At 34.2% G+C, this 26377-nt stretch overlaps 1 protein-coding gene across 1 annotated transcript in view; it reads left to right on the forward strand.

The window, feature by feature from the left end:
• The first annotated feature begins 3369 nt into the window (after positions 1 to 3369).
• LOC111039014 (zinc finger protein 521-like) overlaps positions 3370 to 26377 on the forward strand; it is a 125795-nt gene continuing 102787 nt past the window's right edge. The window contains exons 1-2 of the mRNA XM_022322289.1: positions 3370 to 4145; positions 19954 to 20019. Coding sequence (XP_022177981.1) covers positions 4106 to 4145; positions 19954 to 20019 — 106 coding nt within the window. The 5' untranslated portion in view covers positions 3370 to 4105. The remainder of the gene's footprint in view (positions 4146 to 19953; positions 20020 to 26377) is intronic.

The raw sequence follows: 26377 nt of genomic DNA on the forward strand, positions 1-26377 counted from the left end.
TTCTCGTTTATTTAAGCTTTCATTGAATGACTCTCATCTCCTCTCCACACTACAACTCTGAAGTTTGTAACACTATCCATATTATCTTAAACGACTCCGAACTATGCATGGCTATATTGGACCCACCTGCAAATTGCTCTTTTTTATACCCTTAAACATTCTTCAATATCCACAATATATTTTCATATTAACAGAGAATATATTCTTCACATAATCATTTTTAACCATGTAAGACTACTACATAAATTAATTTTTTTTTTTATAATTTATATTTTCTAAATTACTTTTAATCTTGTAAACCAATATTAAAATGTCGAAACTATTATTGTCTTTCAATGCTATAAAAATAATTTACATTTTTTAGTCAGAATCATTTTTCGTACATTAATATCTATAATTTATGATTGAATTCATATTTATTAAATCTAAAAACCATTAAAATGACCCACTAGCTGACACTCAATGAGTAATGACTAGGTACAATTTGTACTTACTAAATTATAGAAGAACGAGTTTTCTGGTATTTTAGTTATTGTTTTCATTAAAATATCACAATTTATTTAATTTTTGGCAATTCCTGGTTGTAGAATACTGTTTTTGGCTATACGACGTGACTGTCTTCCACTGAATATTCAGTAATCCTATAATATAATCACAGAATATAATTGTGATAAAATGTATTGTTTTATTCTGTGGTATAAGGTAACTTTTCAATAAATTCAAATTCATTTTCAGGCTTTTGCATCAATATAGATTAGTGTTAGTCGTTAGGATAGTATAAACTGTAAACATTTGAAATTCCTACTGGACACGGGCGGCTGCAGCTCACTTTTTGGTTTATGTATTTTAATATTTTTACTATTTTAATGATGAGTTGATGGTTAACTATACACAATAAATGATACTGCACGTGGTACTCATTGACAACAATCTGTATAATATTGATATATTATTAACATAAAACCTCAAATGTAGATAAAAGTCATTAAAACGATTATTAATATATGATAATAATATTACAATAATCACTTGGATATTTACCTATTTATTATTTCCCATAAATGTGTTCTAATTATAATTAAGTTTAACTTTTATCATTCATGAAGTTTGATAATTATAATAATGTATAGTAGCTAGGTATCCGATTAGAGTTAGTGACTGGCGAGTGTGGATATTTGAGTAGGTACCTATAAATGTTAAAATGTATAATAATAATAATCCTTAAAGACATTTGTCACAAATCACAATAGCTACAATAACGTTTTAACCTTATTATTTATGTGTATCTACATGTATAAATACGTAATAATGTTCTGACTTGTATCACGTAAAATGTTATGCGTACCGTTAATCGCTATGTTATAAATAATAAAATAGGTACATTGCATTCTACGCGCAAAGTAGTTAAATATTTATACTTGAATATATTAATATTATACATTAAAACTGGTAGAAATCATGTGATTTACGTTTTTTTTCCTTTTAAATTATGTCACTGTTATCTAAATACAGCAAAAACAAATTACTATTTATATAATAAATATAGGTATTAGGTACCTACCTTTTATATTATTTTATATTAGGTATTAATGTATTATATTAATACTATGATCCAAGGTAGGTAATAAACTAATATATACCTATATACTTGTATATAATGAATAATGATATATTATTATATATTTATATGTTACGTACTCACGTCTCAGTTGTAAAATTGATCAGTTTATTAATAGACTGTTTTTTTTATTTTACCTATAATTTACAAAGCGGGTATACATTTATTTGTTCGGGAACAGGAGGGCTGGAATATTGAGTAAAACTCATAATTTTAAGTAATAGAAATCAGTCCACACCTCCACTCTATTTTATTAATAATATTTGGAAAAACTAAAAATTAAAATATTTTAATTAAATATAAGTTACTAATAATTCAATGAAACTTACGTGTTGATTATCACTGTTGTCAAATTTATCCAGTGAAACAGTGAAACTGCAATGTATCGATTAACAGAGAATATTTGCAAACCCTACTATCACTATACTCTAGTTTCAAATTTGTAATATGATTCTTTGAAATTAAATTTCTTTAAATGTTATATGGTATAAATCTCATCAGCGTTGAAAAATTGTGACAGGCAATGTGGCAATATTTTTTGTTTAAAAATATATTTACAATCTATACGAGACAAAGGTATAATGAGTAAGTATGTTGACATACATAATTTGACATAATAACATTAATTATAGGAAGGCTCCCAGCAGTGCCACTTGATCAGAAATTTAAATTTAGTTTTTAGTTAGAATATTTGATTTAGTGGTAAATCAAATTTCATGCAAACCCATGCTGATTATGAAGTGCAAACTATTGATTTAAAAAAAACAACTGGAATTACTGATATCGTAATGGACAGCGCATAATACATTAGAGCAGGAATTCTCAAACTCTTATAAACACTGTACGCCTTTTTATCAATACGTTTTTTTGAGTACCCCCTTCTTAGTTACTAAACTAAAATACAATATAAAACAATTTAGAGACTTTTAAAGAATTTTTTCCTTGTTGGTTTGTTGGCCAGACTCGTACCCCTTAAAAAATTTCGAGTACCCCAAGGGGTACGAGTACCATTGTTTGAGAATCCCTGCATTAGAGTATAATATTTATTCATCTGTAAATATATAAAAAACATACCTATTTTTAATATCTGTGTTATCATGTTTAAAGTACGAATACTATTTTCTTGCAAATAATAAAAGAGGTATGCACGTATGTACAATATTATGGCATAGTAGTTTTGAGCTCACAGGTATTTGATCTCAAGTATTCTTGAAGTAAACAACAAAAGTCTCTACTGAAAGCACTTTGACTTTGATATTAGAGTGTAAACAATGCCAATATAATATATATATATGTGTATAGTATACCTAAACAAGGTAAACGCTTGTAATGTCGGAGATCGTTTGGCTACACGCGTTAGCGATTCGACCTATAATAACGACATTGTCGACGGGATATAATTTATCGCCGTGTATGCACTAGGCACTTAAAGGTGTAAAACAATAACAATCACAATAAAAACATCGATGATAAAATGCAGTGGTGGTGACGGCAATAATATTATAATAACACCAATTATGATAATAATAATATAATAAATTGTATAAATTATTTTACTGTCTATAGGTACAAACTATCGCGTACACGTGTACGACGTGTATATATATAATATAATGTAAGATATATATATACAGAGCACATCATGCGCGCACACGACGCGTATATATAAGGGTTGCGCGCGCCGGCCCGTCTGCTCATGGTCGTGCGTCGGCGGCGTCGGCGACGAACGTTTCGCCGGCGGCGGAAGTCACTGGCCCGACGTTGTCCGGACCGGAAGTGTTCTCTAATACGCCACACGCGCTCAACACGCACGCACGACCGCGGCGCGTAAATACAATACACGTACATTATGCATATAATATATGTATATTCGTAAGTGGTATAAGTGCGTATACACTGTGGAAATTCGAATTGGAAATCGCACGAGGTATAGGTTGTCGGGTATGAAAAAAAATTAATTAAAAAGTATAAAAATATTTTTGACCGCTGCGGTGAAAGTGCGGGAATATTAATAATTAAATAATATAATATCTATTATCCGTCCGCGGTATATTTAGGTACGATATCATTCAACCAGTGCGTACAAGTGTCTAAGGGATTACAAAATTATAACACACGTGCCGTGCTCTTTTTTCACCCCACAAGAGTGGTGACCGTTTCCGTAAACGCGCGTGCGGCGGCGGCGGAAACGTCTGGCGCTGCAGCTCCTCCGATCGTCGGACTCGCACTCGTATATATTAGACCACTCGTAGTGGTCTCGCCGCTACCGTCGGTCGGTCGGAAGGATCGCGTGATCGCGTTTACATCGGCGGGTGCGGCGAGGGACTTGTGTGCGAAAACGAAAAACAAACAACTATGAGTAATCAAGGAGCGGAAAGACGAGAGAGATAAAGGGCGAGAGAGCGAAATAGTGGTGTGCGTGTGTGAGAGAGAGAGAGAGATAAAAAGACGCGAACTCCACGCGACCAGCCGAGAATCGTGCCCATCATGTCCAGGAGGAAACAGGCTACACCTCGTTCGCTCAGACGTAAGTACACCGATATTATACACCAGCTACCTCTATATATAGGTACCCATAAAATACGTTGTGTTCAAACTACCGCGTGGTGCGAAATCGTAGCGTTATTAGAACATGCACTGCACTGGTTTTTATGGTTACGAGTTCGGAGCATGCGATACATGTACCTATATGTATATACGGTAACGTCGCTTTCGAAAAGTCCATGTATATACGTGCAATGCATATAGTGCATATGTGGAGTGCGCGGGATAAAAATCCACTTCTGTTTTTCGAAAGCACCGGAGGGTATGACATTTTTTCCTCAACGAGCGGTTCTTATTTATACTTGGCACACACACACACTTATATATATTTAAACAGGGAAACTCGGCAAAAAAAAACGTTTATTATACCGCTGGCGCATACTTGTGAAAAATTTCCAAACTTTCTAGACTCTCTGTATAATATTGTTGTAATAATGCACGGTGGAGAGATATGTGTACGACGGCATGCTTTATCAACATATGTCATCATATTCATATAGCCCCAAGGCACCTACGATTTTATTTGTTCGAATTTTTTTCCTTACATTTTTTTATTAATATAATTATTAACAATATTACAATACACCATAAATTATAACACTATTTAAAATAGTGTGTGCGTTGTTTGGACATGAGCAAAACATGATAATTGGTAACAACATTATATACTATTTGTTACACATAGCAGGTATGAGGTATCTGTATATGCCACAATGCCACTGCGTGTTCGCCGAACGCTACTTCGCAATGATTAACACTGACTTTATAACAATATTATGTTTTACCTATGTTTCACTATACACGAGTGCGTGTACCAATATCCGCGTTTTTGTTACAGCAGGTAGTCGATTTTTATTGTATTAAATATAGTATATACCTTTACGGAAACTCGCTACCGTTACGGTAGGACGTGTCCCCAGCTATTAGGTATATTATATAGATAGATAAAATATTACACGTACACAAGACAACTGTTGCCGCCTCACCGTCTACTATTTCTATAAGAATAACCGGTTGACTCGATGACGTGTAAACAGTAAACTTAAGTACAATGTCAATTTTTATTTTCCCAAACAATACAATTGATGAATCACAAACATAGGGGGGGGGGGGAAATTAAATATCATCAATCGGCGATATGTACATATGATTGCGTGGAATCCAAATCGACTTTTCTATGTGTGGTAAAGTGTTAATAACACTACCGAACAATCGATAATAATTCCTGAAGTGTAATCAATTCAGTAAAAACTGTGTAAGAATCGAAAAATGTGAATTTACTGATTATCTATGGTGAAAAAACTAAAGAACTAATAATATAGGCTTCTGGGCTGTGTTCGTATATACTTTGACATTTGAGGAATATGTTTAGATGTTTTACACATCTTTTGGCTATTCTCAGTTCCCACGAGTCATGTGATTATCAAGTGTAATCCGAAATTTAAATTTAAGCTCTCTGGCTGATCCAAGCGCTGAGGCCTAAGGCAACCATGACTTTTTGAAGAAAACAAATCCCATAAACTTGATTAAGCTTCAAAACATTATCTCCGTCATGTATATTGGTTTTGATCGCAATTAATTATTATGATGTATTGATGTTGAATTATAATACAATTATATTTTATATTGAATTCGAATGATGTGTTAGTCTACGCGTATAGTAACTTAAACCTGATTTTGTTATTCACTATTGTGTTGCCGTTTATACTATTTTATTTTAATAAACTATTAAAGTGCAATGTACATACATATATATAATCAGCATAGTTTAAACTCTATATTATACTTAATTATACAATGTTTTTGAGTATGTCCGTTTTTCATAAATAAATAAAGATATTATGTAGGTAGGTACCTATATGAGATTATTTATTATTTTTTAGGCAATATTGCAATAACATAGACACATAGTATGATTTTGTAGTTCCAAAAAATATTATATTTTACATAATACAATTTTAACTCCTACAGGTACCTCCTAAGTATATTAATATTTAAATTTGTTAATATTATCCAAATATTTCGAACGAGGTTGTTTTCGATGAAAAGTCATGTGTCAACTACAATATTTTTTAGTCGAATGAAATAAATATAATGTATGCGTTCACGTTCGGACAGGTTGTCGTGTGAAAATAGACAAATTTCCATTGCATTATTACAATAATACAAATTTGCTGACGTGTTTGAATTTAGACGTTTGTACAAAAATTCGTAACTAAGATGGAAGGCACCGAACTGCACGTGTGCGAGTATGTGGTAAATTGTGATTCGGAAATGTATCATATTTGCATATAATAAAGTAAAATAATATAACGTTCGTACCTACCTAAATAAAATATGTCTTTACCAATATAATAAATGTTCTAAATTATTTAAATTGGATAATAAAATAGGGCTTAGGGGATTTATCCTTAAAATCCCCTAGTCAGGCCTATCCTATAGACGCCACTGATAAAGTGATACCTACCACGCACCAATAAATTACGGGATAGGACGCTAGGTGTGGTACAAAAGCAGTTAACACGTATTAATATTACCATCACCAGTCATAGCCAGGATTTTGTAGTAGTGAGATGGTCAATGCAACAAATAAAAATATATAGTTAGATATAATGCTTGAAGAAAAATGTATTTTTTCCATAATTATTTTTATTAAATTAATCAATTAACGTCTCCCTGCACCACCTAGTGCTGGATTATATCTATTAGGCAATAGGCGAAGTAGGCATCCATCAAGGGGCTTCACTCGTTATGGGGGCATCGTGAAATTAAAATTCGACATTAATATCATACGGCATATAATTGAAGAAAATATTTTTTGAATTTTGTCGAATTAAAATTATTAGGTATGTTTATTGTATACTATCAGGCGGAGACGAACATTACCGTCGTGCATGACTCAAGCTTTCATCGACCGCCGCATTTATTTGAAGTTCAAATTTTTTAAACTAAGCATTACAATTTACCATAAGTATTTTTTATTGTTGTTTTTATTTATTTTTATTTAATTAGTAGAAAAATAAAAAAAAAATTTCAAAAATATTATTATTAATTCATTTTTTCTATAAATTAATAAAAAAGTTTTAGTGAAATAATATAATAAACATTGTTTATTTATTAAAATAAGTTGGTTATCATTAAAACAGCTTATTTTAATTATTGAGTAGGGAGTACAATTAAGGACGTGAGTAGGTAATAAAAATTATTGTCTAGAAGCATCGATATTTTAACTACCTAGGGGCCCACAATGTTTAATCTAGCAGTGGAATCACCGTTCACCTCCAATAGTCTCGTGAGTCGTGGCTACACCGTTGAAGATTGTTAAGTATTTTTACAGCTATCTTTTCAACAGCATAGCGTAAAAGCTGGATTTTCCACCACCGGTGTGTGTGTATACTAGTATTGAGGAGTGCTCGGAAAACTATGTAAATTTGCGATACATCTCGATAACCATTCCAAAATCCAACAACATATTATGGACTCAAGTACACAGACATTATATAATATGATAATATGATATTGCTTGACATACTTTCAGCAGAGTCTGCCTTTGTTGTGGCGTTTCTTTATTTAAACATAATTACTATTTAGTTTTATTATCGTAAATATTTATCGAATGTTGTTGGTTACTGATGTAAATTCAAACTAAATAATTTCGCAATGACTTAGCAATCAGCTTGCCGACTCAGGATCACTTGAGATTTATTTTTATACATAAATTTCCAACTATTAAAGTTGTCCTTATTTCTCAGATAAATAAACGTAATAATTTCCTATTTAAAATCCCTCAAAAAATGGCCGTAACTTATACTGTCTCTACTTAGTTTTCGTTACCGGCCAACAATATAATTCGAGTTCATTTGAATACGCGTCCTATACTACTCTATAGCAAGGGGGGGCCAAACTTTTTTTTGATAAAGATCTACTAAAAATATATTTTCCCTTTAAGGAGCCATACAAATATAAACAATTATCGTATACACTACAGTGGTCGCTAGGATGTTGTAGGCGCAAGCTACTAAATGTATCATAGTAAATTCTAACAATAGCTGATCTTGAAATCGCGCATGATCCACCATTTGGTCGCCACTGCTCTATAGTATGTTAATAACATTATACATCTATATATACCATCATAATGCATGTGTGAACAGTATATTTTTGCTCGCTCACGAAACATTATTATTGTGCAGGTACTTCTATACATGTATTTATATATGAAAAAAATCGATTCGAGATCATAATTACTTTGGGATGTCCGTCAGCGAGTTGTGCGCGGGTGGCGGTGGCTGCAGGAACATCGGTCAAAATGAATTCCCATTGTAACGCAATGGGAAATTCAACGGGCACGGTCAGGTCTCTGGGGACGCGGCGTTGCCGGCTCGGTTTTCCCGCCGGTATACGCTTCTCGCGAGTATGCCTTCAGCTCCACCGCCACCCGCACCCTTTACACGCGCTCACGGGAGGGGTGTGGTAGTCGTCGTTTTTCCCTGACGAGGCGCCACCACCCTCTCTTTCCGCACCTCCCTCCCTCCTCCCACCAGTGCCGTCACGTACCTCGACTAGACGGCCAACAGGACGCGTGGCGGCGGAGGTAACAAACTTTTCCGTTCCGATTCGCGTGTAGTACCATTTGTGTTGTAGTAGTAGTAGTAGTTGTAGTATAGTTAGTACAAGTATTATACAGCTATACATAGGTACGTATATATTTACTATATATAATAATAATAATAATAATAATATATAGTAACAATCGTATAGTAGTCGCAGTAGTAGTGGCGCATAGTATAGTATACGAACCGTGGTTGTCGTCGTCGTCGTCGTAGCCGGTCTCTCGGGGGTACACTATATACCGATAGACGGGCGCGGCGTCGACGACGATGCCGGTTTGTGCGTGTGCGACCGTTGGAGGCGCGTGTGTATACATATGTGTGTGTGTGTGTGTGTGTGTGTGTGTGTGTGTGTGTGTGTGTGTGTGTGTGTGTGTGTGTGTGTGTGTGTGTGTACGTTGCAAATACGGAGGAAGACGGAGTTATATCGGTCGTGTGTGGGTAGGAGTGGGCGGCGGCTGCTCTCAGCGGCACAACTGCTGCAGCGGGGGGACCAGCTGCTGTCTCTCGAGCGTCTCGGCGGCGGTCGTCCCCCGGGGGATGTACGTCGTATATATATATAATATGTACGTGCATGCGTATAATAATATATATACACGATGATAGTGTGCCTGTGTGTGTGTGTGTGTGTGTGTGTGTGTGTGTGTGTGTGTGTGTGCGTGTGTGTGTGCGTGAACACGTATAAATTATATTATGTACATATACGTGAGTGTGAGTGTGGGCTCGTCCGCTGCAGGTCTTTTGGTCGGGTTGGAGGGGGTGGTTTTAAAGGAGGGGCGGGTGGTTGTCGTCTCATCGGGCCGGTGCTGTAACCTTTTCGACCACGATCCTTTACCACGACGGAACGAGTGGTTCACTGAAGTCACGATGTAGAGAAGATATCTGAGAGCGAATAAGGCTGTATATAATAATATGTTTATATTATAATAAATGTCGTATAGGTGTTCCCGTCGTTTCCATTGGTACATAATATTTTGCAGGATTTTCATATAATGTTCTTATGGAATGAAATACGGAAAATAGAAGGCGAACGATTCGACCTCCACGACTGGGGCGTCGAGCTTGAACCCGACGACGGTGTGCAGTTAGTGCATCGCGATACATCTTTTATCGTTATTTTTATGTTGTGAGACTAGTGAGACTAGTGAGACAACATGTGATTACGTGACCATATGCATGGCGATAATACGTATAATGTTTGATGCACTTTTTATGGGAGGACGGTGGCGGTTGCTGCAGATGTCGCCCTCAGTTGGCCAGCTCGGGAGACGTGTCGAGACGAGACCGCGGACGAACAGCACACGCTCTCGTCCGGTGTCCGCAACTTCAAAATGTTATTATAATATATCGCAAGTCGATCAGTTGTTTGTGTTACGGAAATGACCGCCCAGCTATGTCCTAAAGCTGTAATCCTTCCGCTCCCACGACTATGCGGAGCGGGGGGCAACACATACATTTGCGTGTATTTATAAATACGTCCATATCATAATATAGGCAGGTACGTTTTAGCATAAAATATGTGTGTTTCACTGTTATGTTTAGAAATTTCGATTCTTGTCCAGGTCCGACTACACCAAAGTGATTTTAACAGCGATCCGTTCAACAATGACAAAAAAAAACCAAAAAATGTGACTTCTGTTGAGTCCACGCGTGATGCATATTCGTTTGTAGGCAATTCCCAATAGATTGCCTGCTGATAAAGTTCACATCCATTAAAGTTAACCGTAGTAATAACGTAATTTCAAAGCGTATCTTGCTGCTAAATCCATATAGCAATATCAATTATCTGGTATATTATAATTACATATTAATATACGAATATACGATACCATTAAACAAACACGATTTAATAATTTGTTTAAAGTTTTCACCCATAATATATTATACAATATACAATATAGTGTATTAGTGAATACATGATATAAAAAACAATTAATGAAGCTGTGTAAAATTCCCAAAAGTAGAATATTTTATTTCAAATTTACGAGATACCGTATTTTGAAAAATTCATTAAATATGGAATTTAAATTTTAGAATTAAAAATCTCTAAACATCACGATTATGCATAAAATATAAATACTAAATAGCATAGTACATTAATATACCTACTATACTTGCATAGTAGCATAGTATATTATGTATTATATTTAAAAATTGTATAATAATTTTTGTACAAAGTGCTGCTGTGTTTCAACTCCGCAACCGTTCACATATTTTATTTTATTATACTCAACTATCCGATCAGTGCCAAAGATTAAAATTTGCATAACTATATATTATTTTGATAGCTGATATTTAATGGAAATGACTAACAATTTTTTTAAAATATTTACGTGAAATTATCCATTAAATAGAAATTTTTAGAGACGGGGTATCGACAATGTTATTATTTTATTCTGAGCCAACAGATAAAGAAAAACGACTATACATATTGCCAAATAAAAGTAAAATTAATCTTCCAAAATAATTTTTTACAAATACTAATATTGTAGTACCTCCTATTTAACTTACCTATTTCAGTTAAAATAACTCAGCCGTCATTATCATATTATTAGGTGCATTAGGTCCAAATAAATAATATACTACATTAGATATACCTAATATTTTATATGTTTTAATATTATTTAAGGTAAATATGAAGTATGAATATACATAAAAATTAAATCAAAAAATACGACTATATTTACACGTGTATGAAATGTATTAATTTTAACACATTTCTCCCCTCAAAATCATTACACACACCTAACCTATTCTAATCGTTGTAATATGAAATTAAGATGATTATACGTTTTGTATCAACTGCTTCTAAAATGTTTGTATGATTTTAATTTTTATCATTTCGGTTTTACGGAAAACCACCATTTCCTATTTCTGTTAATCAATATGATTTCCACGTTTTATTAGTTATGAGGATTGCATAAAACATAAAATCAAAAATGAAACAAGAAAAATGTGATTTGTTGATTCAAATAAATTGCATTCAGTTTTTTCATCTTCACAAAATCGCAAAATCGATAAGCAATGAATAGGTGCGAACAAATAATTCGAATTGTATCTGCATATATATACAATTAAAAGCGATTCCAAGAAACGTTATTTTTAGAACCGTAATCCCTTTTGATACAAAGTCCGGTGCTTCAAGTTAATATAATATATATATTAATAAGGAATATTTGAAAAGTTGGCGAGGAGTAGTCAAGTGGAAAACTGAAATAGTATCCATATTGTACTGCGTGAATAGTTTCAAAGGGGCGAGCGCAAATTCAAACATATTTTTCGACGCCAATTGACGATTTCAAATATTGCGTTTTAATTAAAATAATATTATTTATACTATTCAGTATTCACGTTCAAACGGAATTCAGGCGGATAACTTCACGAATTTGTACAAATATCACAGATATGTCAATCCATTTGAATAAAATTACATCATATATAAATACGCAGGTACGTTCTAAATGTGTGGAAAGTTTTATGAATATTGGTTTATAACTATTATTAATTCACCGAATACATTTATATTGGTGGTTTACATAAATTAAATACTAAAACGTGTAAGGAATTGGTTTCGACGAATTGTCACGAACAGTTTTTCCTGTGGCAGTCTTTAGACTGCCGAAAATCTGACAAAATTACACCGTCAGTCTATAGAGCCGAACCTACAACCGAACGTCATACCACTGCCAAAGTAGGTATATAATATTATTATAATGCCGTCGCAAGCGCAATTACGTTTTACGAAGGTAATAACAATAATGAATAAATGATAATATAATAACGACGACCACCACACCACCTGCACCCCCTCCCCGGGGACGGATTTGTCAACGCTCGTGTCGGTGGTTGACGCCGTGTATGGGGTTGTAATGTACTAATGTGCAGCAGAAGTGTATAGTGTATACAGTGCAGTGCGACGCACGGCAACTGACGTCACTGTCATCGCGCACGACGGACACACTGTAAAATATTATACATAACAACATGTTTGTTACACGATGTACTATATTACTGTTTAGGCATAATATTATAGCCCCAGTCCAGTAGTCTGCCGCACGAACTCGCTCGTCGTCGGATTAATTGGCGTTACCGTCGGAGATACTGGCTCGGGCGCGGCCGATCGGACGAGCACACGGCACTGCAGCTTGACGCGGGCCGCGACACGTCCACTCACCCCCTGCCGCACTCGTCGACCCCGCCGACATCGACACCCGCCCTCCCGCTCGCCCTTCTCACACCCCGGAGAAAATAATCGTACGGTTTTTCCCGCCGCACGCGGATAATAAAATGCGATTTGTCCGCGCACATAGTGATAAACTACGAGACGCCGGGGGTTCCGCGAGCTATATTGCACAGTGACACGCGATCATCGCCACCCCTACACTGCACGGCTATTATATACTATCTTCATATGCATTACACGATATTATTCGTCATTATAATATGTTATATGACGTATAATATTATAGTCACAGTCGCATTATAAATAGCTGTATATTATGATGAACGCGACACGTGTGCACGGCGCATTATATTATTAAACTGGGTGTACTCTATAATAAAGCAATGATTCCGTGTGTATATATATATATGTATGTATGTATGTATGTACGGGGTGCATCCGGAGAGTCACAGATACACCCTGTATAGCGACACTGTTTGGTCAAAACTGTATAGTCACTCACTCATTCACATGGTCATTGGCCCGATTTTGAGGTAATTTTGTGATTTGTCGGAGGAGGTCACTTCGGAATAATGCAATTTGTATTTTCAACATGTATAGCTATACCACCTTAGAAATCTAAATTCATGTCTATATATGTAGGACGTAGGTATGTCGTATATATGGTACACTATTAGTTGCCCTAATACTCATCATATTGTACACCGAAAACAGATATATGTTGTACGGTATATAGTATTTTGCTTCATGCAATCAAGCGCCTTACTTTAAATTTAGAGCCGAGCCCGAGCGACATTCTGTTCTTCTCAATCTTGTACATCGATGCGTGCAAATTAAAATTCAAACTAGCACTTAACTATAGTAACAACTTACGAGTAGTTAGAGTCAAACAAGTGTTCGAAGTACAAATGAGCCGAGCAGAGACGTAGAGTTACCCGAAAAAAGGTTTAGTACAGAGCTTGTCTATACTTTAAACAAGTATCTGTCTGCCCAATTTTTAAGCGTCCTACACTACACCGATTGGCAACACACGGCCCTCGAAAAACTTCCTTTCGGAGGCTCGTTAGGAACCTTGGTGATGTTTTCTGCTTTGGTCGTCGTCTCATCGGCCATATGTTCTGCCAAATTTTGCATCGAACATGACAATAATTATACATTGCAGTGTAATCTTCGACCTCATTCCAATCTTGCAGGGTCCATTGCACTGCAATTTCGTTTGTATAGTAATCAATAATCATGGTCTTCGTAGGTACTCTTCAGGTCCCACAATTTTTTCTCTCGGCCAATATGTCCCTGGCGTATTTATACACGGTTAGGTGCAGACTCTGAAAATATGGGCTTTGCGTCTGACACCACTCGTCGTCGTTCACTCCAATTCGTATCATGCCCTGACCCTCAAACGTTTTTGATTCCTGCGCTTAAACTTCTGCACATTTCGTCTGGTGATTCAGGACGACCGTAATGTGCTGTTCTGCAGCCGACATGTTTTACAATATACATTGTTTTACATGTAACCCGGATGCAATAATATATTATTAAACACATATTTTGGAAACAGTACTAACACGTCTTAATGGAGATTAGTATGCAAATAACGATTTGTGTGTTGTTTTAATAAAAGGGTATGTGTTTCGGTGATCGCTAGGAAAACAATTATACCACTCTTGCCTACCGGCTACCACGGACTAAACATCCATTCATTATATTAAATACCTATGGATCTTATTTATTATTACATATTTTATTATACTCATGGAAGCTGCAGTAATAAATCAGCACCAGGCGAATAGATCAAGAAAAACATTTAATTTTTATTTTTGGTTACCGAGTCATTTATACTCGTATTACTGTATTAGTGTACTGCGTGATATTTGACTTTTTATTCACTTATAGTTTAAATAACAATGATGTTAGAAATGTATTTTAAGTCAATGTATTATTAATAATAGATCACAAAATAAATAGGTACTTATAATAATTATTATGTTAAAAGCAAATAGGGTTTAAACAAAAGGGAAATTTCAAAGAATGTATGGGGGGAGGGGGGAGTGGGATACACTTGATTTATTTTCAAACGTTTCAAGTGGGTTAGTGACATCTCTTCTTACCCAATGTCAAGTCTAAAATCCCAAGCGTGGTATCACGTATTCACATTGGTTTATCAAATTTCAAATAATATAAAACGTATAAATAATTCGGCAATATTTGCTCGTTTACAATATATTATTTTGTTGGCCATTGTCGATTCGTACATAAGACACTCGACTCGTATATATTCGGCATATTTTATAGAAGAGTGGTGGACATGTTCGACACGGTATTTTATTACGGCCTGCGCGTGTTTACGGTCTAATACGAAATAATATTTTCAATTACGGTTGCGTGAATAATAATTATGGTAATGTATAAGTTTATGAAGTGTACGCTGCGCCGGAGGGGAGGGTTAGGCGAGGAAGACGATGGTAAGGAGGGTGGGTGTAAGGGGTTGGCGCGATAGCCAGTCGTACGTACCCTGCTCACGTAAATCGTCGACCGCCGGATCGGTTATTACGGGCTGCGAAGGCGGCCGATGTGACTTTCTAAGAATATTCGTTATTTGGTTTAAATGCGTTTCATTCGGTCGTAACGCGACTTCGAATTTATGCGAGGGTTGTAGCGGGGTGCACGCGCGTTTCAAAAACCATTTGATCTCGCGTCGTAATAATAAAACGCGGTATTCTAGATAATAATTATATTATTAAGTTCCGTATCGCATACGAAAAATCGTATATTAAAAAGGCTGTATTTTGTAGTTTACATAGAACAACGCACGTGTTTGAAAATTCTTAATAGTTGTTATTTATTATTCTTTGTCAGACCAATAACCTTTGAGACTCTGTAACATATAAAACAATACATTTTGATATTGACTGCGGTGTAATGGTTATGGAGCGAAACTGAGAAAGTAACACCCTTTTCCCTCCAGATATGACAACAGTATAAATCATTAAATCTTCTAAAATGCAGGAAAAATGCATTTGAAATGGGTAGATAAAACATATTTTTTCCCCCAAATGATTGCATAAAGTACCTAAATTTATTTCACGTCTCACCTGTAGTTGTATAATAACAGTAATACATGTCAACGATTTTAGGGTTGTTAAAAAAAACCCGATGGTATTACTTCATGAATTACGATTACGGGATTATCATCACATTATATTTTGTTCAAACAGATTAAATTATATCTTTTTTTAAACAACTCTTCTGTACTTAATATTATTTAACAATATCGGTAACTGCGATTTGTATTTCCAAGTCATAAAATGAGTTGTAATACTTGTATAAAAACAAACGATTTTGGTAAATAAATATTACTTTTCCTTCTCCTTCCTCCTCATAGGTTTACTCAGTCATGCCATTCCGTATATGAATTATTTTTAATTTTAGTACTCTGTGCCTAGAATCTATATTGATATTCACTTAGGTATTCATACATCACGTATATTTTGTGACTTTGTGTACCTATAATCTGAGTATGTCAGCTGAAATCGTTTTCCCGTTGGTATGGTGGAACTGGAGTGGATTTTAAGATAGTATATCGCATACGTTAAATATCTAACCGATGCACATGAAAGTTTATATTGGGTCCACTATGATTTAGTTTAATATGAAAAATATATTTATGTGCGCATAGTGCATATACAACATAATATTATAGCAATGGACGCTTCACTGGCTTTCGAATTTGCCATCATCAAATTATCGTAGACTGAATTATGGGCGTCACAGTACACATTATTATTACGGTACGTACACTGATGATCTCACACGTGAAATGTGCCAACAGTACTGTATACGCTGCAGCTGCAGTACTCGTATAATATGTAATAATAATATAATAATACTGTGGCGTTTGGAATAATTACTCTTGAAACGCATTTGTCCATTATACAAGCACCTATACCTATGCGACGCAAAATGCATTTGGCGCGGGCATAAATCTCACGACAGACCGAAAAATATTTTATTCAATTGCGATGACGATGACGGGATGATACGTGGAATTCGAATTATCCGCCGGCTTAATGCACTCGTATAATATACCCAGGGTGGTGTTGTAGGATATATTAGCATCGTATTGTGTATATATAGCTGGCGTGCGACGCGCATTATATGGAGGACGAGTTTTTTGCACACATAACGAATTCGCCGTCGGCGCTAGCATTATGTGTGTTATATTATATTATTATGGTACCTGCAGCCATTAGGATAAAATATTCGACAAGTAAATTATCGTTTTGATGGGATACATCGCATTGCACTTATGCACACGCGCAATAGCCGCGATCGAAATCCCATCGCAGTTATTCCCCTTTGGATTAAAATAATACCATTTTACTCCCGTGGTATACGAGCCATCCTATTATTATTATTGTTGGATAATAAAAAAATCACCTCCGACAGCATAATGCATTGTCGCCGTATCATACCTATACTTATAATATTGATTGATTTGAAATGTTCGTCTTCACACAAGGTTAGTTTAGGGTTTGGGGCTGTATTATAAGAAATTATAAGTAAATAAATAGGTATTATATTTTATAACAATCTGAGAACATTGTATGGTCATTGATTCAATTACTGAGCTAGTGGCGATGTGTTCAATCACGTAGGTGTATAGGTGATGGGGACCCCGCCAACGATTTGGTCGATTCACTTTGGTTCTTTAATATTGTTTTATAAAATCCACTCTTCTATATTTTAAATTAAATCATCGTAACTGTAAGATGTAATAATATACATCCTCGCTATACTATCGTAATACTCTGCTTATCATAATATTTCGTAGTGCATGTAGGTAGGTATCTATTCCCATAACATTATGACTAATCTGTAAATACAATACTCAATGCTGTAAATGCATATTGGTAAAATTAGATTCGACTTTTGTATGGATACAGCGGTATTCACTCACTCACTGTTCCAGTGACCTAATTAATACATAATAAATAAATTGTATAAATATTAGGTCAGTGCATTTATAGTGTATCTAATATTAATGCCGTAAGTCACAAGAGTAGGAAAAAATAATATAAATTGAATAAGCAATTTGCAATATTATTATTGCGATAAACTGTAAATAAATTAAAATATTATACTTCATTCAGGTTTTAGTGACCGTTCAATGGTACAATACTTTCTGTATATATTTGAACGAAAAACACCGTAAATAATGTATATTTTGATGACCTTTAAGCGGTCATAAAATCACTTATACTCTGTATCATAGCATTTTGAAGACATCGTAAGGATACCATTATTTAGAAAATGTTAAGTTGACATTTCATTGAATCGAAATATGTTCGAGCATGTACTATACCTATATAATAATTTTTTTTTTGATTTCAAGTGCAAAGTTTGAATAAAAAAGCTTTAAGAACATTTTAGTTTTAATTAATAATATAATTAGGGGCACAAAACATGTTGCTTGCAATCGAAGTATCATGCTTGAAATTTGAGCGTTTATTTGTAATACTCACATAATAAGTTATGATTTATTAAAATACAGTCAAAACTCTTTATAACGAATCTGAAGGGACCAAGAGATTTCTTTCGTTATAGAGAGTTTTCGTAACAGAGAGGGTTTAAAAAAAACAAAATTTTAATTATTTATGTATAATATTATATATCAAACACATCATTATTTTTACAAATAATGAAAGAATGTAATCGTTCTTGGAAATGTCGGCATTATTGCCGATTATTTTTATAGTTTATATATGTAATAGATACGATAACACATAAATTGTATTATGAAAAATAAAATATTGTTTCGTTATTGAGAGTGACTAATACGTTATAGAGAATGAATTGTCTAATGGGTTATATAGCAAACCAACCATTATTATGTAATGATTACGTTATATAGAGTTTTTCGTTGTAAAGAGTTTCGTTATTAAGAGTTTTCATTGTAAATATAAATATTAAATTGATTAAATTATGTATGATATGTACCTTGAATAATATACTGTTTGTATTTAAAATTTGCCTTTAAAAATTATCAAATTCCATAACAATAATGAATGCAATTATGGTGTATCCATTGGCTTTTTAATAATTAGTAAAATAACTAATTATGTTATAATTATCTATTTGACTATTTAGTATTTGTATAATTGACGAAGCGATAATACTCAGTCCATATGGATATATAAAAATATGAATAATAATAATAAAAAACGATTTAAAATCAACACGTAGGTATGTTATATGCACAGTAATAAGTATTGATAATAGAATACGGATGCCTATTGTATTATTGTATAATATTATAATGACAGGACTAAAAGGTAAGAAAGTGCACCTATAGGTTTGATTAAATAATAGTTCGTGTCAATAGCTTATCAGTGTTGTTAGTTACAGTTAAAATCTGTTCATTCATATTCAAAACTAAAGTTTAAAAAAATGAATCATCATTCTTAAAAAAAATAAATTTAATAAAAATAATTTTAATAACTTTATTATTCTGCTTTCTGTATACATTTAATAATCTAGTTCAATTAGCATTCTTATCAACTACTATCAGGTGGTGTTTAGTGTTGGACTAATTATTACTATAATAATATCAATTACGCTACCACTGTTGTCAGCATTTTTTTTCTAAATAATATTTTTGACCTCAATAAAATTATGCATAAAACTAATAATTACAATAATTTTAATAATATTTTTGGAATTCAGGGGACCTGCATTTTTAAAAATGTATGTAGTATGTCTATTATGATAGTTGATATTTTTTATATTTATGTTTGATGGACACGTAATACAATCTTGTGTTTGGTAAGACTATTTTTTGGTGTTTTTCTATTGCATAACATATTGGCATATCTTATAGGGATGACGCGTTGAGATGATCGACAAGTCTGTAGGATGGTGAAATAATATTTTCGTTCTATTAACAGACGCGTAACATATATTACATATTTCATATTTGTATGTGTTATTATGTTTTGTAGATGGAAATCTTGACGCAGAAGACGTATTCGACGACGAAGACCTCATGCCGCCATTATCTCCTACAGGTGAGTGAAAAGGAAACAAAAATAAAATAAGAAACTTAACAGAAATCATAAAAACATCGATTTTTTCACCCTCTTTTTAGCTGTTTGTGTATAATATAAATGTATGCACGCGCAAGCAAGCACACACACACACACACACACACACACACACACACACACACATAAGAGTCGTTTTCTCTTCTATTTTCGTTGGTAGGTCATAGGTACGTATATTATATGCATATATATTATATAGGTTTTCGTCCCAGCAGCACATATATGTGAATAAAATCCCAGGATTTTCGAGTCGCTCCCGCAGGTGCTAGGGGGATTTTCGGTGTCCCTGGGGGCTGGCCGTAACGAAGAAACGAGGTGCAGGAAAACCCCTTTTGCAATTTCCACTACTGCAGGCCACGTCTACCGTGAGCCCGGCACGGCGACGCGAGGTTGCGTTTCAACTAAATTGGCCGCTTTTCACGCGGTATTTCCACGGTTCATATACGTGTTTCATTATGCCAATGGGAACGGTTTGCTCTCTCCGTCCTTCCACGTCCCCCTCATCAATGCCTAACACCTTCTCTTCCTACCTACTCACCATGCACGAACTCCCAGATACTAGCTCTTTCTCCGGTGCCTCTCCTCTCTTATTATATTTTGCAGCCTGTCCGTCCGGCCTTCTTTCAAGTGTATACTGCACACTCACATTCTTTCAGTGCTCAATCTTTTATTTATTTTCACGTACTCTATCACTCTCTCTATCTATTTTTACGATTTTGTTCGTTTTACTGGTATATGCTATAAAAGTTGACTAAAAGTACAGTAAAAATAAAAAACATTATATCCATTAAAATTCCATTTAAACGATTTTCATAATATTTTTTCTATCGTTTATTACGGAAGGGAAAAATATGTGTATATATACCAAGACCCGGTGTAATATTATCTCTGAATGATGTATATGTATAATATATACAAGTTTATATATAAATATATATAAAGAGTGGCAGAGATAGAGTGGCAAAGGCCAAAGAGAGAGAAAAAGAGAGATAAAGTGAGTGTCAGTGAGTGGGAGTGAGACTGCGAGAGTGATAGGGGAGAAAGAGAGAGAGAGAGAGAGAGAAAGATGCCATTTCAATTACAGCGCGAAGAGATAAGAAGAAAAAGAGGAGAAAAAACCATCGGGACGGCGTAGCGGGGTAGAGAAACTTACCTTTTATGCGAGGGGGTTATGGTTCTCGAGGGGTTTGCCGACTAATCAGAGTTTTTCTTGTGCGCGTTTCTCTTTTTCCTGGGTACCCTTACGGCACATGCAGCAGCAGCGTAAAACGACTTGGCGGCGGGCAAGTCAATATTAGGTATGCGCCTTGTGGTATCCCCCGGGGGCATCGTGCCCCGCTTTCGGCGCCTGATTAATTGCATCCCACAGACTCGAAAAACAAGTTTTATGCCCTCTTCACCCCTTTCATCATGAAATCTATTACGGTTTTAAATATATTTGTGTGGTTGTTACAAACGTTTTTCTTAGTTTTTGGTCGCTAAATAGTGTTTGTTTTGTTTGACTCCGGATCCCTGGTTTATTTAGTTTTTCAATTTAAAAATTAAATAAGCAAAACAATTAAATACGTTGACATATTTTTTCGATTTAAATTTTTAATGATTATTATGCCATTAAAACAACATAAGACCTTTGCCTTTCCTTATCCTAAGATTTAAAGGTATTTTCAAAAAGTCATAAATATAAATATTATATTGTAGACAACAGATTGCAGTGCCTCAGTGGTTATGTACACAACGTATTATAAAAAAAATGCAGTGTTAAAAAAATAAATAATATACGTGTTGTAGTATTTTAAAAACATAATACCTAATGTACCTATTTAATATAGTACCTATGCGTTTTAAAATGTAAATACATTATTACATAATTATGTACATAATATATAATAATAGCATGTATTATATTATTCTTATAAATTACGAAATATATTTTATGTATGGTTAATAATAATATCGCGTAGACGTGAATGACGAGGTACACAAAACGTTCGTATTTTTAAAAACAACTGAAGTTAAAATAATTTTAAATGTGCACTGTGGAAGCAGATTGTACATCTTTAATGAGAAAGCATTGTGGTGAACTTAAATGCCTTTTTGGCTGTACAAGGAAAGATTATCCACACGTAATTTAAAAGCAAGAGGGTAAGGGTAGTTTAGCTAGGTGACCCCGCTTATTCCTCGACAGCAATTTTTCATGCCTGAACGCGTTAAAGCCAGCCGGGCCCATCGCTGTCACCGATGTCGCGTCAGCTGTTTTCTGAAAAACGATTTTGTTTTATCATATTTGTTCATAAATTAATCTTGCACATTTTCATAAATCAAAATTTTGCAAGTTTTATTTGACGCCTGTGTAGTAATTTAACAACCATTGCCGAGTTAGTTAATCAAATATCAATAAAACTGGCATGTATATTACGTTAACAATGATTTCTAAATACGATTTTTTTTTGAAAATATGTTTCTGTGTTTTTGGAAAATTAATTATTAGATTATGTTTTTTTTTTATAATAAAAATTAAACTTAAATTTGTAAAACAAAAATGGTTTGGTACAAATGATATTTTTGTTTCAAAATTTTCTTATAATCAGTTTTAAACCCTAACAAAACGTTTTAACTGGTATTACTGCATCAATTGTACTACGACTTTATTCTGTTACATAACCGTTAAGTGTATAAATATTTCACCAACCTACAACTACACAAGCTTATATATTTTAAAGTATGTGAAATATAATAATGGAAATAGTATGGTAATTTTTATCTTATTATATATAATATTAATAATATTAATATAGTAGCTATTATTTTGTGTAGGTACATAATATAATATTTAAATTTTAAATACAATTTTTTTCTTCAATTTTCGAACAATGTACTTAGAATTATTTAAATAAATCAAATGAGTGTGAAGACAACATTTTTTAAGTATGTATAACAATATTATAATGTTGTGTTAGTATTTTAAATTCAGATATGAATCGATAAACAATATAATAACAATTAGATTTATTTTAATCTAAAATGGTCTTTTCCAAAATTGTCTTGTAGATAGTTAATTTATTTAAGATTACCTAAATAAATATAAATGCATTACATAACAAGTATTGCATACGTATTTCATTTAAAATTGAGTATGTTGAAGAAATAAGGTAATATTTTTAAATATTTGTATGATTATTGAATTTAGTACTATTATTTCAAAGTAAATTGTATTAAATTTATGTTCATTATATTATGTCGAATTATTTAATAAATTATAACATAGCTTTAGTATATACAGGATTCGCTGATCTGTCATAGGCATATGTACCTTGACGTTATTGAGGCATTAATTATTAAAATATAATTTTTATCTGTTTTCTAATAACTGTTAATTGTATTTCGTTTATTTACTTAACGTATTATACAGCTTAATAGTAATAATGTAAATGCTAACACTAACTATATCTTTTACAAGATGTTAAGTTGACATACTTTATAATAATATAATTATAGTAACGCGGCGCTTTGATTAGGCAATTTAGGTACACTACTTTCATGAGTTTATTATCCTGGTATGTTATAGCCTATAGGAATGGTTTGTAGTACATCAACGTATGATAAACACTCGTAAGTGAATAAGTAAGGTGAAATTAGTTTATACTTATATATCATAAAGTAGTTTATAACAAGTAAATGCAATTTTAGGTAACCGATGAATTATTGTTTGTACTTTAAAAGTAGTTTTATTTTTAACGAAAAAATTGTAATATGGTATTATTCAATATTTTTTAAATTAGTTTTGTTTGCACGAATGACGTACCTGACCATTTATTGTACAACATATTATCGTTAAATAGTATTCATACTATAGCTATACCAGAATTATACCAGCTTCACACCACTTTTGGTCGGGCTTTTAGTAATTATATAAAATACGATAAAGTGAAATAATTAATTAAATATTGTGACGAGCTGTTTAAGGACTATATAATAACTATATAAGATCAATACTATAAAATATAAGGAATGGACGTTAACATGGGTCACATGATGGTACGAGATAAATGAAGCAATAAGAAAGTTTTGAACCAAATATAGATGAAAATATTTAATAGAGTGATTATATTGTCAAAGGAGGAGGAGGTAAAATTAAAAGTTGGTTCTAAACGCAGAATAGGAAATATGAAGGTTACCGATAGATATGTTATGGTGATGTGATAATATATGATACAAATCTAACACATAACATATTAATGTTAAAATCATTAATATTAATATACAATTCATTTAATTTCAACTGAAACTAAGTATTTTACTTGTTATGTATATGTTTAGTTTGATATTGAAATAGATATAACAAAAAACGATTTATCATTAAAAACATATTATAGTATAATAAAAAAATATTCAATTAAGTACAATTGGAATTCCTTCCTATTTGCAGATTGGCATGTAGCTTACGTACAGATGACGTATGCAATATGCATGATGAATTTATGAAACTTCTATAATCTATATTATATTATGGTTTTGTGATGATAACGTATTGCTATAGAATCAATCCGTTAATAGTTCTATATAATTCAATATATTTTCTTTCGGAATAAACGCAATAACAAGTTAGCACTACGAATTCAACAAGACGATGATAACAAGTACGTTCGGCAGAAATTATACAGTAATAGTATTATCACCTAGGTATCCTTATTGAGTTTCTGTAGAGCGGTAAAAGTACAATATTATTAAAAGTAAAGCGTACGTAAGATTTTTTTTTAAAATTTTTTATTAAAATAAAGTTTTACTGACATATGTCATCTTAACTTAATGTTGATTAGATACATTTTTTTTTTAACATTTGGAAAAAAATATAACAATTAGTAATAATTAAAAAAATTATTAGTAAAAATAGAAACTATCTACTACGTTTTAAAGTATTTACAAATCGGAAGAAAAAAATAATTATAATATAATAATAAATAATAGTTATAACAACAAGTCGTGTGGGCGTCCACGCTTGAGTCGGTGTACAGAAGGCGGGCCACTTAGTTTATAAAATTTCGCACTGTGAGCAGAATTGATGTGATCGAAGAAGTTGATTGTTAATTTTTTTATGTACTCTGTTATTGTGGGTAGCTGAAAATCTTTGTGAAGTGCATCATTTCGTACAAACCATGGAGCATTAGAAATGGTTCTCAGAAAACATATAACTATTACGTAACTATATTTACGTGTACCTATATATATATATATATACTATATAGTGTATTACACTTTACCACGGATGATATAAGTATGCGAATCTTATTTAAAAGTCACCTAAACAGGAACCTGAAATCTGAGACACACACACATACGCACACAGACACACACGAGCACACAAACACACGCACATACATATTCGCTCGGAACGTATACTAAATATACGTATACCATACCGAAGGTATAACAATATATATATATATGGTATGCGTGGTTTTCAATTAGTCGATGTCGGGGAATCAACTCGTTTCGCATGCACTCGACGTTGTTATGATAAACCCCTCGTCGGGCGGTGGTGGCGTCTGAAAAAAAATAAAAGCACCGAGCTTCCGCTGGCGGCAGATATCCTCTCGAGTGACGTAGACGGTGGAGAGGCGAGTCAGACCAGTCGCGGCGTGTGGCGGGGTGAGGGTGCGGGCGCGCGGCGGCGTCGGGGGACGAGTGTTCGGGCGGGGGCGGGCTGGGCTCGAGTTCGACCGGTGCGAATTCAGAGTTCCGGTGGCGGCGGCGGTGGATGTCGGTCGCGGCGGGAAAAGGGTAAGGGGTGGGTAGATAAGCCGAGAGGCCGCCGGCCACCTGGGATTGCCGGCAACTCCATCAGAGTGGCTTAGCGAGGCGCAGCAATTTCCCCAGAGTAACGCTCGCGCTTTCGCTCCCCTCTTCACCACCACTGCCGTCACTAAACCCCTCCCACCCCTCTCGCCCAACACACACTCTCACGCACATACATACATACGCATTCACTCGTACACACACGCACGCGCGCGAGCACCTACGCAAAACCCGCTGCTTGTCACTCTCTCGCCCCCCCACTGCCCGCAACTCTTGAAACCACTAGGAGAATTGATGAGTCCTACACGCACACACACACACTGCACCGTCTGTACACCGGGTTTCATCCTGCATCCACCGGCGCCTTTGTCAGCAAGGGTCAGACGCGCGCTCCATGCGTGTACGGCGTGACCGCGACCTTATAAACATATGAACCTGCCTATTTTGCACTCGGTATGCTGACCTGTACGTAACTTATTGGATGGGTGCACTCGCCTGCAGTGAATCGCAATGTACCTATATGATATTG

This window comes from Myzus persicae, unplaced genomic scaffold, assembly GCF_001856785.1.
Source record: "Myzus persicae strain clone G006 unplaced genomic scaffold, MPER_G0061.0, whole genome shotgun sequence".
NCBI lineage: Eukaryota > Metazoa > Arthropoda > Insecta > Hemiptera > Aphididae > Myzus > Myzus persicae.